This window comes from Pseudonaja textilis, chromosome Z (assembly GCF_049901715.1).
Source record: "Pseudonaja textilis isolate UNSWEBS1 chromosome Z, rPseTex1.2, whole genome shotgun sequence".
Taxonomy (NCBI): Eukaryota; Metazoa; Chordata; class Lepidosauria; order Squamata; family Elapidae; genus Pseudonaja; species Pseudonaja textilis.
This window is the reverse complement of record NC_142008.1, coordinates 115,108,449-115,125,850: the sequence shown is the minus strand read 5'-3', so window position 1 is coordinate 115,125,850 and position 17,402 is coordinate 115,108,449. Positions and strand designations below refer to the sequence as shown.

Here is a 17,402-nt window from a genome sequence, read left to right as displayed (position 1 = left end):
ATGTTAAATAATAAATAAGTTTATACTTGGCATTAGACACTGTGTCCATCCCAAAGGATTCTGAGCAATTTACAGACCTATTCCAATTATGAATGCTAACAAAACAAATGTAATTAAGTTACAAATAAAATAACCCTCAAAAACTCCAATAAGATTCACTGAACATCCATTGATTTCCCCTAAAATCACCTAGGGAATCTTAGTTATGTAGATCCTTCTCAAATCCTTGGGGATCTCCAAGGGATAAGCCCAAAAGAACAGGTCAAGATCAAAACGTGCTATTAATTGTGGGACCAGAGCTAGAAATGTAACAATCTGCTCTTTGAGAAAGGATATATATATAGAAGCTCTTCTAATTAATAGAGGGGTTACTTCTTGTCATGTTTTATTGCTGCACACAGAAAGTTGTTCATATATGGTGACATAGGTATTCTCAAAGAAGATGCTGGTTTTCATTGCAGTAATGACAGTGTTACTGCCAGAGTTTACACGCTTTACTTCTCAGATGAATGCATGTGCTGTGGGGAAATCTCCCCTTACGAAGCACAAGTATTTTTTGTCAGGTGATTTCATAATGGCTGGGATACTATCTCAGTTCTACATGATATCTGATCCAGTACTTTTCACAAGACATCCATCTGAAGAACTAGTTGATCAGCTCATGTAAAGGCTTTCTCTTCTTAACTGTAGCGTATCTCAGACCAGTTATCTTTCTATAATAGGATGCTTGGATTGAGTTAATTAGTATTATTACTTGCCTCAGAAATTTATTTCTCCTGTTTCTGGCTGGTTAGTTCCTTCATTTTAACATAAATTGCTACCTTAATAAATATCTAGTCTCACACACACACTTACAGTGTGACCTATCTTAATTCAGTTATTTATTAAAATTTCATATTAAGCTTTTCTCATTTAATTACTTTGAAGCAAATAGTCAAAACTTTATGGTGGAATCACTTTTGTTGTCAATTAAATGGCATCATTTTGTGATGGTTCCTCTGAATATTAGGGGAAATTGTGTTATATAGCACTTTGAACTTGATTTCTAAACAGGTATTTCAGTAAGACTGGAACAAATATCTAGCCTCTGTCTGCCCTAATGAAAAAGCATCATTTTACTTAGGATAAAGGAGCACTCTAAGTCTATTATGAGCAAAGAAAAAAGATTTATATACAACATTTGTCCTCAAGCATGCTTGTTTGAACAAGTATTTCATATACCCACAAACCCCCTGAAGAAAATAGAAAAGGATGATGCTAATATATATCTGATATATATATATATATATATATATATATATATATATATATATATATATACTTAATTACCATAATAAGCTAATATATAAAGTTAGAAGTATGTCTAAGAATTACATGTAGATGATAATATGATTAATAACATCACTTCAAACAATTCATCTGTTTTCTAGTGGAAATTGTTTATAATGAATGAAAGAGCCATAACAGTCAGCCTTCATCCACTAAAAAATATACTTTTATGTTTTTCCAAAGAGAGCTTTCCCCTTCATCAAAAATTATGTTTATAACACTCTGAAATATTTTTGCAGAATATTTGAATTATTATTCAAGTATTTCATTAGATTTCCTACCGTTATATTAGAACATTGCTCAATTTCTGAGTGCTTAGCCATTTACATGATTAATTTAGTTCTGTAGTGTTTAGTTGAAATATTTAAAAATATTTAAAAAGTATATGTAATGTCACATTCTTTGAGAAATGAAATATGCTTTGGAATATATTTCTTATTGCAGATTTTTCCTACAGAACTATCAGCATATTTTGGCACTGGCTTTTGCTGTGAAAGAGATCAATGAAAACAACCACATTTTACCCAATGTGACTTTGGGTATGCACATCGCTAATAGTTATTTCATGGCGAGATGGACATACTTGGCTTCAATAGAGCTTCTCTCAACACGGGGCAAATTTGTCTCCAATTATAAGTGTGATACCAAGGATAGGGCAATCTCTGTTATTGCAGGACCCAACTCTCACATCTATCCCTTCATAGCAAATGTCTTGAATGTCTACAAAATGCCCCAGGTAAGATTTGCCATTGAATGAAATGTAATAGCCTGTCAAAAGAGCCTTGAGAGGCACATTCTAAACAATCATCTGATCAAAAGCATCTGAGCCCGCACCAAAAAATAAATTTGAGAAAGCAACTCAGAATGTACTCTTCCTTGTTCTTTCGAATGTAAAAGTAGAGGAGGGAGTAATTCTTGCAAGATTAGAAAACCAAAATCACAAATACTAAACATTCTTTTATTATAAGGTTACAGTTCCAGAAGCCCACAAGTTTGAAAACAATTCTCCTCCTCCTGCTACATTTACAAAGCTGTGTTTACAAAGCAAAATGATAATAATATAATGATGATGATATGCATTTTATATTACATTTGATTATTTGGAAATAAATAATTGGCAATTCAAACAGAAATGAAAAAATATGGTGGGCAAATAGATATTGTACTTGATTAATTTCTCAGTCTTAATCCAAACCTATTAATAATTTATGGTTCTTTGACTGACTTATAAATACATTTTGCTGAAGTATATTTGCCAGTAGCGTTCAAGTGGTGCTCTAGTTGTTTTGGGATTGCACCCAATACATTTTATGAATATATTTTCTTACCATGTTTTAATATTAATAATATGAAGGATTCATGATTTTAAAAATTTAGTATATTATTATTTGGGAATAGTTATTTTTCTCTTTAAATTCATTTCCTGAATTAATGCATTTCTGGGGTCTCAAGCTTTGTTCTTATACTACAATAGCAAACTGCTGAATGAATATTCTGCATATCAGTTGTTTCAGAACATGATTAGATCTTGGTTATTACACAGTTGAACATTGGGCGCTATCTAACAAAATGAAATTCAATGATGAAAAAAGTAAGGTTCTACATTTTAGGCCAGAAAAATCAAATGCACAGGTACAGTATATGTGGTACCTTGCTCAATAGTAGTGTGAGAGGGATCTCGGAGTCCTTGTGGAGAACTGTTTGAATATGAGCCAGCAGTGTTCAGCATCTGCTAAAAAGCCAACACAGTTCTGGGCTGCATAAACAGAGGGATAGAATCAAGATCACATGTGAAGTGTTTATACCATTTTATAATGCCTTGGTAAGGCCAAACTTACTGCATTCAGTTTTGGACACCATGATGTAAAAAAGATGTTGAGACTCTAGAAAAAGAGTGCAGAAAAGATCAACAAAGATGATTAAGGGACTGGAGGCTAAAACATATGAAGAACGGTTGCAGGACCTGGGTATGTCTAGTCTAATGAAAAGAAAGACTAGGGGAGATATTTTATTTATTTATTTTATTTTGTCAAGCGATTATAAGATAACAGGTGTAAGTACAAACATAGTTATGAAAACATGAAATGGATACATATAAGAAAAATAAAAAGAAACAATAGGACACGGACGGTAGGCAAGTTGGTGCGATTATGCATGCCCTCTTAGGAAAGGGGTGAGGTCAATAGTAGACAGTCTAAGGTTAAAGTTTTTGGGGTTTGGGGAAGAAACCACAGAGTCAGATAGAGTATTCCAGACATTGATCACTCTGTTGCTGAAGTCATATTTCCTGCAATCAAGTTTGGTGCAGTTTACCTTGAGTTTGTATCTATTGTGTGCTCTTGTATTATTATGGTTGAAGTTGAAGTATTCATTGACAGGTAGGACATTGCAATATATAATTTTATGTACTATACTTAGATCGGACCGAAGGCGGCATAGTTCTAGGTTTTCTAGGTCTAGGATTACATGTCTGGTGGCATAAGGTATTCTGCAACGAGTAGAGGAGTGGGGAACTCTTCTTGTGAAATATTTCTGGACTTTCTCAACTGTATTAATATCAGATATGTAAAACAGGTTCCAGACTGATGAGCTGTATTCAAGTATTGGTCTAGCAAATGTTTTGTTTGCTCTAGTTAGTAGTGTGATGTTACCAGAGAAAAAGCCACGTAGGATTAGGTTAACAGCTCTTAATGCCTTTTTGGCTATGTAGTTACAGTGGATTCTAGCACTTAGATCATTAGAGATGAGTACTCCAAGGTCCTTGACAGAGTTTGGATCATCAAAAAGGTCTTGACTATTCAGCTTGTATTTTATTTTCTGATTATTATTTTTTTGGGCCAATATGTAAGACAGAGCATTTATTTGTTGAGATTTGAAGTTGCCATTTTTTTGACCATTCTGATACATAGTCGAGGTCTTTTTGAAGGGTAGTGGTATTGTCGGTCGTGTTGAATAGCTTTATATCATCTATGAAGAGAACGCAGTTGCTCTTAGTATGATCACAGAGGTCATTTATGTAGAGTATGAAGAGAGTTGGGGGACACCACTATTAACAGCTATAGGATTTGATAGGATGCTTCCAATTTTGACCATTTGTTGTCTGTTTGACAGGAATACTTCTATCCAGTTATGCAGGTGTAGAGAGATACCATAAGATTTTAGTTTTAGGAGTAGTTTGTTATGTACCACTAAAGGTTTTACAGAAGTCTATGTAAATTTTGTCGATTGCTTTGCCCTGATTGAGTTGTGTAGTCCATATGTTTTTGCAGTGTAAGAGTTGCAGATTACAGGATAGTTTTTTTCTGAAACCCAATTGTTTATTAGAGAGTCAGTTGTTTGTCTCTAAGTTGAGGATAATGGATTGGTTAATAATTTTATTCCCTCACTTTACAGGTGATGCAGCATAAGGAGATTGGTGTATAGTTTTCAACTAGGCTGGGGTCTCCCTTTTGAAGATAGGGATAACTGTGGCTAGTGACCATTGGTTTTGCAAGGAGCTGGTCCCAAAAGATTTTTCAAAAAGTATGCTTAGAGGTTCAGCTATGGCAGTGGATAGCTTCTTTCAGAAGTAGGCACATATTCCGTCTGGTCCAATGGATAGAGATGGTTTTAGATTGCATAGTGCTTTTTCAACGTTGTCTTCTGTAAAACTGATATGTGTTAGATCATTGTAGTTGTCTGTAGTCTGACTAGGAAATACTGGGCATGATCCATTGCTGTTTACAAATACTGATCCAAAAAATGTGTTAAAGAAGTTGGCTTTAATTGACATGCTAACAGTGTTTCAATATCTCAGGGGCTGCTAAAAAGAAGAGGGAATCAAGCTAGGGCACATTATAAATATGATTTTTACAGAGTATGATACAGTTATACAGAACTGTTTCCTATTACCAGTAGAAAAATAAAGCAGTGAATTTTGATTCAACAAAGAAACTTTGAAGGAATATTTCTAGCAGTCATCTTCTAAGGAAAGTATTCTTGTGAGTTAAAGTACTTTGAGATTTGTACATTTATCCTGTTCAGATTTCAGTAGTTTCAGAAAAGAAATTCTGACTCATAATTATAGAATAACAACTTTATGTTTGAACCATTTGTCAAAGGATAAAAAACAAAAACAAAACATTGTGAGTTTATGAAAATGCTTAGTCCTAAAGCCATACTCTAAAGCCATAATAATGTTGGAAAAAGTGCAGGTAAATGAAAACAGCCAACTGTATGTGGTAAATTGTCTACTTCTCATATGTAATGCTGGAGAATAAATTCCATCTCTGTAATTCACTAAAAAAAGATGATTAGAGGACTGGAAGCTAAAATATACAAAGAATGATTGCAGGAACTGGGTATGTCTAGTCTAATGAAAAGGACTAGAGGAGACATGCTAGCAGTGTTCCAACATCTCAGGGGCTGCCACAAAGAAGAGGAAGTCAAGCTATTCTCCAAAGCATCTGAGGGCAGGACAAGAAGGAATTGTTGGAAAGTAATCAAGGAGAGAAGCATCTTAGAATTAAGGAGAAATTTCCTAACATTTAGAGCAATTAGTCAGGCGAACAACTTGCCTTCAGAATTTGTGAATGTTCCAACACTGGAAGTTTTTAAAAAGATGTTGGATAACCATTAGTCTGAAGTGGGGCAGGGTTTCCTTCCTAGTCAGGGGGTTGGACTAGAAGACTTCCAAGGTCCCTTCCAATTCTTCTATTCTGTTCTGTTCTGTTCTATTCTATTCTATTCTATTTTACAACCATAAATTAAGAGCAGATTTTTTTAAAAAATAATAATGAATGTTTCATTTTGGAAAACTATGCTTCTTCTTTACTATATTCAGCTGACATATGGGTCTTCTCCAATGACAGATGACAAGATACAAACTGTTTTTTTTCATCATTTTTTCCCAAATGGTGATCAACAGATTAAGGGTATTCTCCAGTTGCTTCTGCATTTTAGATGGATATGGATTGGAGTGATTTCCCAACCTAGTGTGATTGGAGAGAATTTCGTACGAAATGCTGTTCCTTTGTTTTCCCAGAAAGGTGTCTGCTTTGACTTCATAGAAGAGATGGTCAAGGAAACATTTTCTAATGATTTTTTGGGTGTCCTTACAGCTTTTTGTAAAACATACATGATTGCCATGCAGAGCACTGTCAATGCTATTATCCTATATTGTGAAAACCAGAACACTATCTTTCTTAGAATGTTACCCTATGTTGAAATATTTGTAGAGACATCCATTGAGGGAAAAGATAAAGTTTGGATAATGCCAGCCCAGATGGAGTTTACCTCAGTTGCATTTCAAAGAACAATGGTTATGCATGCCTTCCATGGTGTTATATCTTTCACTGTTTCTTCCAAGGAGATCTCTGGATTTAATCAATTCCTTCAGATGAGAAACCCAACTTCAGAAGCAGAAGACTATTTAATGAGAGTGTTCTGGGAACAAGCTTTTGAATGTTCTTTCCCTAAAGATAAATTAGATGAAGATAAAATAGTGTGCACAGGAGAAGAGAAGCTGGAGAAACTGCCTAAGTTTGTGTTTGATACCACCATGAGTGGGCAGAGTTACAACATCTATAATGCAGTCTATGGTGTGGCACATGCCTTACAATCCATGCTTTCCCTCCGATCCAAATACAAAACAAGGATAGAAGTTGGGAGAAAAATATTGTTGGCTCAAAAAGCATGGCAGGTAATAAAAGAATAAATAAATATTTCCTATTGGTATTCTGTCTAATGCAATAAGTTGTCTGACAAAGGTTATGGCCAACGAGAATTGTGGAGTGATGATTTTTAAGTCTCTTGCCACTTTATTTTTCTCTTGTTTTGAGAAACCTTTGTAATTGTGAAGATAAAACAATGCTACAAGAATGTGAAAGCACAAATTAAGATACAGTAGCATCTCTGAGTTTCGCAGAGATTCAACACATCTGTGGTAGTGAAGAAATATTGAATGAACAATTATTCTATTAATTTGCCCGATCATATTAAATGAACAATCTTTAACTTAATACTAGTAATTCTTTTTTTCTTTTCCTTTGTTCTTTCTCATTAATTGTGTACTTCTGCTTCTATTTAGCTCCATCACTATTTAAGAACTGTCTCATTTAATAACACTGCAGGACAGAAAATTTCCTTTAGTGAAAATGGAGATTTAGAGACTGGATTAGACATTATCAACTGGGTCATCTTCCCAAATGAGACATTTATTAAAGTCAAAGTTGGAAAGATTGACCCAACAGCTTCTCCGGATAAGCTATTCACCATTTCTGCAAAAAACATCATCTGGCCCACCATGTTTAACCAGGTATATCCTACTCATATTTCACACTGTGTGTTCTTCCCTTTCCCTTCTTGCTTCCAGAATTATTTATTTGAATGGATCTAATCCAGTTGTCAAGTTGAAAACTAGAATATTGAAGAAATAGAAGTAGTCCTCGAATTACGGTAGTCCTTGAATTACGACCACAAGTGTTCATCTTTTTTTGACTTTAATATCTACATACTATAGGTGTACTTTCATGGACCACTGGAAGGAGGAAATGGCTCACATGCTTTGCCCAAGAGTATGATAGGCAACAGGCTTTTAAGGGGCTGCCAGAAATAAGGGGGGGCAATATATTTTCCAAAGCACCAGAAGGCAAACAAGAAGCAATGGATGGAAACTGAACAAAGAGAGAAGCAACCTAAAAGTAAGGAGAAACTTCCTGACAGTGAGCACAGTTAACCAGCGGGCCTGCTTGTCTCTGGAAGTTCTGGGTGCTCAATCACTGGAAGTTTTTAAAAAACTCAAAAGCCATTTCTCTGAAATGATATAGGGTTCCCCAAAAGTCCCTTCTAAGTGTTATTCTATTATTCTGACACCTTTCCCAGGACCTCTACTTAGAGTTTGGCATCCTCAGTTTTCCTGCCTGAGCAGGGACTTGGACTATAAGACCTCCAAAATACCTTTCAACTCTATTAAACACACATGTATTTATGCTCTATAGACAATGAATACATGTAAAGTAAACCCTGAAATATATGTGATAGCCCTGGCCAAAGAGTCACTTTGCTTGTAGGGACAGTGTAAAATATTATCACATGATAAATAATGGAACAATTAAAAATAATAGCACGGAGTTCTCTCTCTCCCTCTCTCTCTCTCTCTCTCTCTCTTACACACACACACACACACACTCCTTATTTTCCTTCCTTCCTTCCTTCCTTCCTTCCTTCCTTCCTTCCTTCCTTCCTTCCTTCCTTCCTTCCTTCCTTCCTTCCTTCCTTCCTTCCTTTCTTTCTTTCTTTCTTTCTTTCTTTCTTTCTTTCTTTCTTTCTTTCTTTCTCTTTCTTCCTCTTTCTTTTTCTCCCTTCCTCTTTCTTTCTTGTTCTTTTTCTTTCTTCTTCTCTCTCTCTCTCTCTCTTTCTCTCTCACACACACACCTGTCAGCTTTCTTTTCCTCCTACTCCAGGCACTTTACTCACAAGGGAAAGTGAATCCAGCCTTGGAGCAGTTTTGCAAGTTAACAGACATGCATTTGCATCTCTTTCAAACTTCTCCATAGCTGGATTTCCCTCCCCTCCCCCCTCAGCCTTCATTCCCTCTCACTCCAGGCATTTTACTCACAAGGAGAAGCAATACTTCTAGTGTCCATGAAATATCCAGCTGTAGAGCAGTTTTGCAGGTTAACATACTGCTGCTTTGCACACAGTCATGTGTTTTCAAATGGCTGCTTGAAAATGCATGGATGGGGTGGAGGAGCAGTCCTCCTTTAAACTGCTCCAAGCCTCCATTTCTCATGGACGTTGGCTAGCTGCAAATGCATGTCTGTTTACCTGCAAAACTGCTCCAATTCTGGATTCCTCCCAAAGCACCTTTGCGAATGGCGGCAGCGGCATCAGCCTCTGCCATCCCTCCCAAAGACCTCTGGTAGCCGGTGGGGCCATGGAGCACCTCCCCCACTCCAGCCCTCCAAAGGCACCTTGCTTTCTTGTGGGCAGCAGTGGGACAGCAGGGCAGGGTGGGTGGATGTCCCAGCCCAGGCTGCACATGCGGCATACAATTTTCAGAACTCTGGCTAGGACATCCACCTGCCCTTATTGCACTACAGCCGCCATGTGGTAGGGAAAGTTGGGAAAGAGGCACATGGGATGGAGCCATGCTGGCTTAGCCAGCCAGCCAAGCCTGGGGATGGGAAGGTCTGGAAAAGTGCGGGGACAGTGGAGGAGGTGCTAGCGCAACTCGCAGGCTTACCTGTGGGCAGCAAGATTGGGGCTGTCCAGTTGGGGTGCAGGCACCATGTGGAAAAGCTAGAATGACAAGCCACGAGGACCTAGGTGGGGAGGATTGACTGAGAGGGGCGAATGGCAGGCGGGTGAGTGGGGCGAGCAAGCCTCAGGCGGGTGGGGCAAGCGAATGAGCACAAACCAGGTGACCAGGTTGGGGGCATGGCCAGCCAGATGTTTCTACCAGTTTGGTGACCCTTGCCAAATTCTTGCCCCCAGTTCTCCCGATTAAGTTCTCTTTCTGTCTCCTCTTCTTTCCCTCCTTTTTTATATTTCCTGAAGCAAGGCACAGAAGAAAGTCAAGGATCCATTCATATAAAGGCCAAATCTCAGAATATAGTATAAAAGAGTTGAAAGAGATTTTGGAGATCTTCTAGTCCAACCCCTGCCCATGCATGAGACCCTATACCATTCCCAAAAAATGTCTAATCTCTTCTAAAAATCACCCAATGTTGGAGCACCCACAACTTCGGAAGTCAAGCTGTTAAAACACAAGCTCAAAAGCTTGTGATGCCATCTACAGCATATGGGCAGTAGATGCCTTCAGAAAGTAAAGATTGATTTAATAATACACATATTTTGCACTTGTTATATAGCAATCACAGAAATTCTTTCACAATGACTGTATAGGTTGTTTTTTATAATGAATCTACTTAGTGCATCTTTGGATCCTTGAATGTTTGCTTGGCCCAACTTCTAGTTATAGAATTGTTGAGACACACCTGAGTTCTTACAAGTAACTGTCATCACCATAAGCATTAATCCACCCACTTTTAAAAAGTAATACACAAACACAGAGAGACACACATGCAAATAATTTTGTGCTTATACATATGTACAGAGTAGGTGCCACACAGTCCTATGAAAAATGATTTTTGGTGTTGTGAGTTGTATTGAAATTTTCATTCGCAATTCAATATATGCAGATTATTCAAATATTACACTCAATCTTTACCACCAGTCTCCTACATTATATATTAAAGAGAATAAATAAATGTTTACAAAATACACATATATACAATGCAGACAGAGAGAAAAATTGAGAGACACAGAGAGAGAGACAGACAGACTTAAACAGATATATCATTTAAACAGATATATCACATAGAAAAAGTGGACTGTAAAATATATATTTACTTCCCATTTCAAAGTTAATTACTGACCTGAAACAAAAAATTAGCTGCTACTTTATTGCAGTCTTTAGATTCTAGGCTTAGACAACCCTGAACTACACCAGCTAAGATTGGACTTAAGCATAGTACATAAAATCATATATTACAACATCTTACCAGTTAATGAATATTTCAGCTTTAATCACAACAACACAAGAGCACACAACAGATATAAACTTAATGTAAATTACTTCAAACTTGACTGCAGAAAGTATGATTTCAGCAACAGAGTGGTAAATGTCTGAAACAACCTACCTGAATCTGTTGCCACTGGTTCAAACACCCAATCCATTACCTCCAAACTAACTACTACAGATCTCACCCCATTCCTAAGAGGTCTGTAAGGGGCTTGCATAACTGCACAATCATGCCTACCGTCCCTGTCCTATTGTCCCCAATTATTATTTCCTATTTCTTATATTTAAATTTATGTTTGTTCTTATTTCTGTTATATTGTAAGCATTTGACAAAATAAATACATAAATAAAATAAATCATAGTATTGAAAGGCCTATGTCAACCTGAACATTACCCAAGAAGATTTTTTTTTTATTTCATTTGTCAATCGCTTACAAGTTAATAGGTATAAGTATATACATAGTTATGAATACATGAAATGGGTACATATAAGAAAAATAACAGAAACAATAGGACAGGGATGGTAGGCACGTTGGTGCACTTATGCACGCCCCCTACAGACCTCTTAGGAAAGGAGTGAGGTCAATAGTAGACAGTCTAAGGTTAAAGTTTTTGGGGTTTGGGGAAGAAACCACAGAGTCAGGTAGAGGATTCCAGACACTGACCGCTCTGTTGCTTAAGTCGTATTTCCTGCAATCAAGTTTGGTGCGGTTAACCTTGAGTTTGTATCTATTGTTTGCTCTTGTGTTGTTATGGTTGAAGCTGAAGTATTCATTGACAGGTAGGACATTGCAATGTATGATTTTATATACTGTACTTAGATCAGATCGAAGATGGCATAATTCAAGGTTTTTTAGGTCTAGAATTTCAAATCTGGTGGCATAAGGTATTCTGCAACAAGTAGAGGAGTGGAGAACTCTTCTTGTGAAATATTTCTGGACTTTCTCAATTGTGCTAATATCAGATACGTAATGTGGGTTCCAGACTGATGAGCTGTATTCAAGTATTGGTCTAGCAAATGTTTTGTATGCTCTAGTTAGTAGTGTGATATTACCAGAGAAAAAGCTACGTAGGATTAGGTTAACAACTCTTAACACCTTTTTGGCTATGTAGTTACACTGGGCTCTGAACTTACACTGAACTTAGATCATTAGAGATGAGTATTCCAAGGTCCTTTACAGAGCTTAGATCATCAACAAGATCTTGACTATTCAGCTTGTATTTTATTTTCTGATTTTTTTTTGCCACTATATAAGACAGAGCATTTATTTGTTGAGATTTGAAGTTGCCATTTGTTTGACCATTCTGATACATAGTCAAGGTCTTTTTGAAGCATAGCTGTATTGTCTGTAGTGTTGAATAGCTTTACATCATCAGCGAAGAGAATGCAGTTGCTCTTGATATGATCACAGAGGTCATTTATGTAGAGTATGAAGAGAGTTGGTCCTAGAACACTGCCTTGGGGGACACCACTGTTGACAGGTACAGGATTTGATAGGACACTCCCAATTTTGACCATTAGTTGTCTGTTTGACAGGAATGCTTCTATCCAGTTATGCAATTGTCCAGAGATACCATAGGATTTTATATTTAGGAGTAGTTTGTCATGTACCACTGAATCAAAGGCTTTACAGAAGTCTATGTAGATTGAGTCTATTGCTTTGCCCTGATCGAGTTGTGTAGTCCATATGTTTTTGCAGTGTAAGAGTTGCAGATTACAGGATAGTTTTTTTCTGAAACCAAATTGTTTATTGGAGAGTAGGTTGTTTGTCTTTAAGTGGAGGATAATGGATTGGTTAATAATTGATTCCATGACTTTAAGGTGACGCAGCATAAAGAGATTGGTCTGTAATTTTCAACTAGTCTGGGGTCTCCCTTTTTGAAGATGGGGATGACCGTGGCTTGTGACCATAGTTTTGGCAAGGAGCTGGTCCTGAAAGATTTTTCAAAGATTATGCTTAGAGGTTTGGCTATGTCAGTGAATAGCTTTTTTAAGAAGTAGGCACATATTCCATCCGGTCCAATAGATAGAGATGGTTTTAGATTGCGTAGTGCTTTTTCAACATTGTCTTCTGTAAAATCGATATGTATTAGATCATTGTAGTTGTCTGTGGTTCGGCTAGGAAATACTGGGCATGATCCATTGCTGTTTACAAATACTGAGCCAAAGAATGTGTTAAAGAGGTTGGCTTTAATGGTGTTGTCGTTGGTTTGAAGGCAATCAATTTAGGGATGACAATACAGGAAGACATGATCTGAATACCGAGAACAGTATGATGGGTGGCTAGGTGAGTGGGTGGGTGGGTGGATAGATAGATAAGTGAAAGAATGGAGGAATGGATGGCTTTCCCAAGTTTTTATTTATCCTCCAAATGGCAAGAAGAATGATAAAATTATGGCCCTTAGATTAAGCCTGGTCCAAAGGGAAAACCTCCACATTGCTGTGGCCAAAGTAGAGAAAGGAATTAAAACAAAGGGTTGGGGGGAGGTAAGTATTTATTTCCAGCTAATTTATGCATGAAAAATAAATTCTTCTGGATTTTTACATTCTCCTAGCCAAATAGCAATAGCACTTAGACTTATATACCACTTTATAATGTTTTACAGCCCTCTCTAAGCAGTTTACAGAGTCAGCATATTGCCCCCAACAATCTGGGTCCTCATTTTACCCACCTTGGAAGAATGGAAGTCTGAGTCAACCTTGAGCCTGGTGGGATTTGAACTGCCAAATTGTAGGCAGCTGGCTGCAGCAGAAGTAGTATGCAGTACTGCACTCTAAACACTGTACCACAGAGGCTCCCTACAAATGTTGCTATCTTACTGGGTCTCCAGTTTATAGTGTTCCTATCTCCAGTTTTGATGCTAGTGCCCATTTTCTGCAGTAGTTTATTACAATTACTCTAAGCCAATTGACACTTGTATACTATTATTTAAAAGTAAAATTCATCCAGAAATAGAATTTTCTGATAGAAAATTGTGACTTTAATAAATCCTGCTTTGATTTCTTGATAGATTCAACCTATTTCTGTATGCAATGATAATTGCTATTCGGGGACCAGGAAGAGGAAAATAGAAGGAAAGCCATTTTGCTGTTATGGCTGCATTCCATGTGCAAAAGGGAAAATTTCAAACCAGATGGGTAAGAGTTGCTTTGTGAAAAACTATTCAGACTCCTTACAGGAACTGTGATTTGAAATGCAAATATTTAAAGCTTGTAAGGGGACTTTTAATATCATGACTGAATGAATGACATTGCTTCATAAATTTAAAAATAAAAAGATATTTCAGAGAATCCAAAAATAAATGAGCTATTCTGGCTGCACATTACTGCTTCTGATTAACCGGGAGCAAAACTATGAAAAGATAAGCCTAATGAAAACCTTTTTCTATTGTAGAATGGGGGATTTTCCCAAGAAAGATAGAAGAGAAAGAAAGAGTGAAGAGAGGGAGGGGGAGAGGGAGGAGAAGCTACATAAAGGATAGAATTATAATCACAAAGCAAAGTGTAAGTATTAGACATTCTAGCATACTTACATTGTAACACTGAATATACTGTACATTAAACAGGGATTTTTAATTAATCTCATTAATTAACTCTTCTATTAATTATCTATCTGTTCCCCTATATTACTATTTCTAGAAATGGATCTTAATGCTTTATTTTTCCAGATGCAGTTGATTGCTTCCATTGTTCAGAAGATCAATATCCAAACAAGGCTCAAAATCTCTGTATTGTAAAAACTATAACCTTCCTGTCTTACAGTGAGCCACTAGGAATCACCTTGACCACTTTTAGTCTCTTCTTTTCCTTCATTACAATTTTGGTGCTGGGTGTCTTCATTAAACATCAGGACACACCCATAGTCAAAGCCAACAATAGAAACCTCACTTACATTCTTCTCATTGCCCTCCTCCTTTCCTTTCTATGCAGTTTACTCTTCATTGGGAAACCTGACCAAATGAAATGTCTGTTGCAACAAACTGCATTTGGCATCATCTTCTCGATAGCCCTTTCTTGCATTTTGGGGAAAACAACCATTGTTGTTATTGCTTTTATGGCCACTAAGCCAGGCTCCAAAATGAGGAACTGGGTGGGGAACAGGTTGGCCAAAAGTATTATCCTATCTTGCTCCATAGCACAATTCACCATTTGTACAATATGGTTGGCAATTTCTCACCCTTTCCCACATTTAGACATGCACTCCATGGATGAAGAAATTGTCCTAGAATGTAATGAAGGTTCAGCCATTATGTTTTATCTTCTCCTTGGCTTTATGGGGTTCTTGGCTTCTATCAGCTTTACAATGGCCTTTCTGGCCAGGAAGTTACCTGACACCTATAATGAAGCCAAATTTATCACTTTCAGTATGTTGGTCTTTTGTAGTGTCTGGATATCATTTTTTCCAACCTATTTGAGTACCAAGGGAAAATATATGGTGGCTGTGGAGATTTTCTCCATTTTGGCTTCAGCATCTGGGTTACTGGTCTGCATCTTTTTCCCAAAATGCTATATCATTATTTTTAGACCTGATTTGAATATAAAGGGACAGTTAATAAAGAAATGATTCAGAGTTTGCTTATTGGTGGGATGCATTAAATGTACCCCTGATTCCAACAATAAATGTGGGACTCATTTCATGCCAGAATTATTGATTCAATACCATACTTTTAACATATAATTATCATCTCAACACAAACTTCTATCTCACACCCATATTGAAGACAAAAATTCATATGAAGAAATCTATAACCAGGACTACAAAATTCTCTCAAGTAACACTAATTTTGGTTCCCTTGGGAAGAATTCACATATGTGGAACAAATACTGTATCTCAGATTTTAAAAATATGAACATTTTCTGCAGTTATAGCATATAGAGAACTTGGTATTGGGAATAATATTTGAGGAATTTTTCATTACTCCTCTACTAAGTGGTTTGGAGAAAAAATCTCATTGATGAAAAATATTTCAGGCTCTAATGTAATCCATACAATCCATTTCAGTTCCCAAAAACTTCAGTAATTTGGAATAAAAATTACTAGTGAAAGCTTCTGTTTCTCCAAAAACCTTTGACGGTCCTGAATTATACATCTAACCTTTGAGTTGGGAAAATGACCAAAGAAATGCCAATTACAAAAGAGTTTTAATGCATTGCTTTATTATTTTCAAACTTGGCAGATTTTAATAAGCCACTAATTTCTAGCATCCAGAAAAGTCAAAGTTGAAAGGTTATATGTCCAAAAACATGGGAAGTCAGTGATTAACATATTGAGGGCTACAAATTCTTTAAATTTCCAGCAGTACTCATAATAGGACATGGGAACTATTGTAGAAAATCATGCATTCAGATTACTCTACTAGACTAGCTCAAATTTGCCAAAGCATATCAATATGGAGGAACTTCATCACAATTTATACTGGTTGTTTCATGTTTTGCTGTCCCTTTTTTATCTGTATTGATAGCAGGTAAGTTGCCTTCTGACTAGGATGTAATCCTGTGATTTTTGTACTTCCTAAAGGGAGTACAGATATACCAGGTAACTAGTATCCCATCCACTTACAGAATTACAGAATAGCATAGTTGGAAGAGACCTTGGAAGTTCAACCTCCTGCTTGAGCATGCATATATATATACATACACATATATATATATATATATATATATATATATATATATATATATATATATATATATATATATATATATGGATTTTTGGTTGTTCGGTTTTCTCCCATGTAAGATTCAAAGTATCTAGGCAACGTTTCGATGAAGTCTCATTCATCATCTTCAGGCTTCTGTCTTCGGCTCTGTGCTTCTCAGAGTGATGTGAGCTTGCACATTTAGTATTTAATCTGCTTATTGATCATCTTGTTGCCAAGTTGATCAATCCAGCTATTCATCCTCTAAAATTGGAAAGTTAATCATGTTTCAATTCTCTTTTAAACTGATGATCCAGTACTTCTTAAAGACATCTTCCAATTTACATACATATAGTGTATCAGTTGGTTACAAACTTTTTGGGCATCTTCTCTGTAGTCTTCACTTACAATTGTTTGTATACATTCTCATATTATCGAACAGATATTTCTAACTACATTTATTATCATTATTAATCATTTGACTATACCGTTAATCATTCATATTATGCGAGATATTCCATATTTTTAAATTGGTATATCTTATAACAATTCATATTATCCTCCTAAATCCATCCCATAATTATTATATAATAATACATCTTTGTATATTCTATATAGTTCTATTCTCCTTGTATTGTAAAATTCTACATATTTCATTACCATATTTCATTTTCTAACCATTGATAAAATAAATCCCATATCTTATTAAATTGTTTACCTTCTTGTTCTCTAATTTCAAATGTCAATCTATTCATTTCAGCACATTCCATCATTTTTTAATAACTTCCTCCTGCGTTGATATTTTCTCATTTTTCCAACTCTTAGCAAATACAATCCTAGCCACTGTTAATACATTTACAATCAAATA

The 17,402-nt window shown here is 36.3% G+C and overlaps 1 protein-coding gene across 1 annotated transcript; it reads left to right on the top strand.

The window, feature by feature from the left end:
- Positions 1-442: 442 nt before the first annotated feature.
- On the top strand, positions 443-15,459 carry LOC113449912 (vomeronasal type-2 receptor 26-like). Its single transcript, XM_087915665.1, has 6 exons — positions 443-663; positions 1,888-2,065; positions 6,152-7,009; positions 7,397-7,624; positions 13,907-14,033; positions 14,564-15,459. The coding sequence occupies exons 1-6, from the start codon at positions 443-445 to the stop codon at positions 15,457-15,459; spliced, it is 2,508 nt and encodes an 835-aa protein (XP_087771791.1).
- The last annotated feature ends 1,943 nt before the right edge of the window (positions 15,460-17,402 follow it).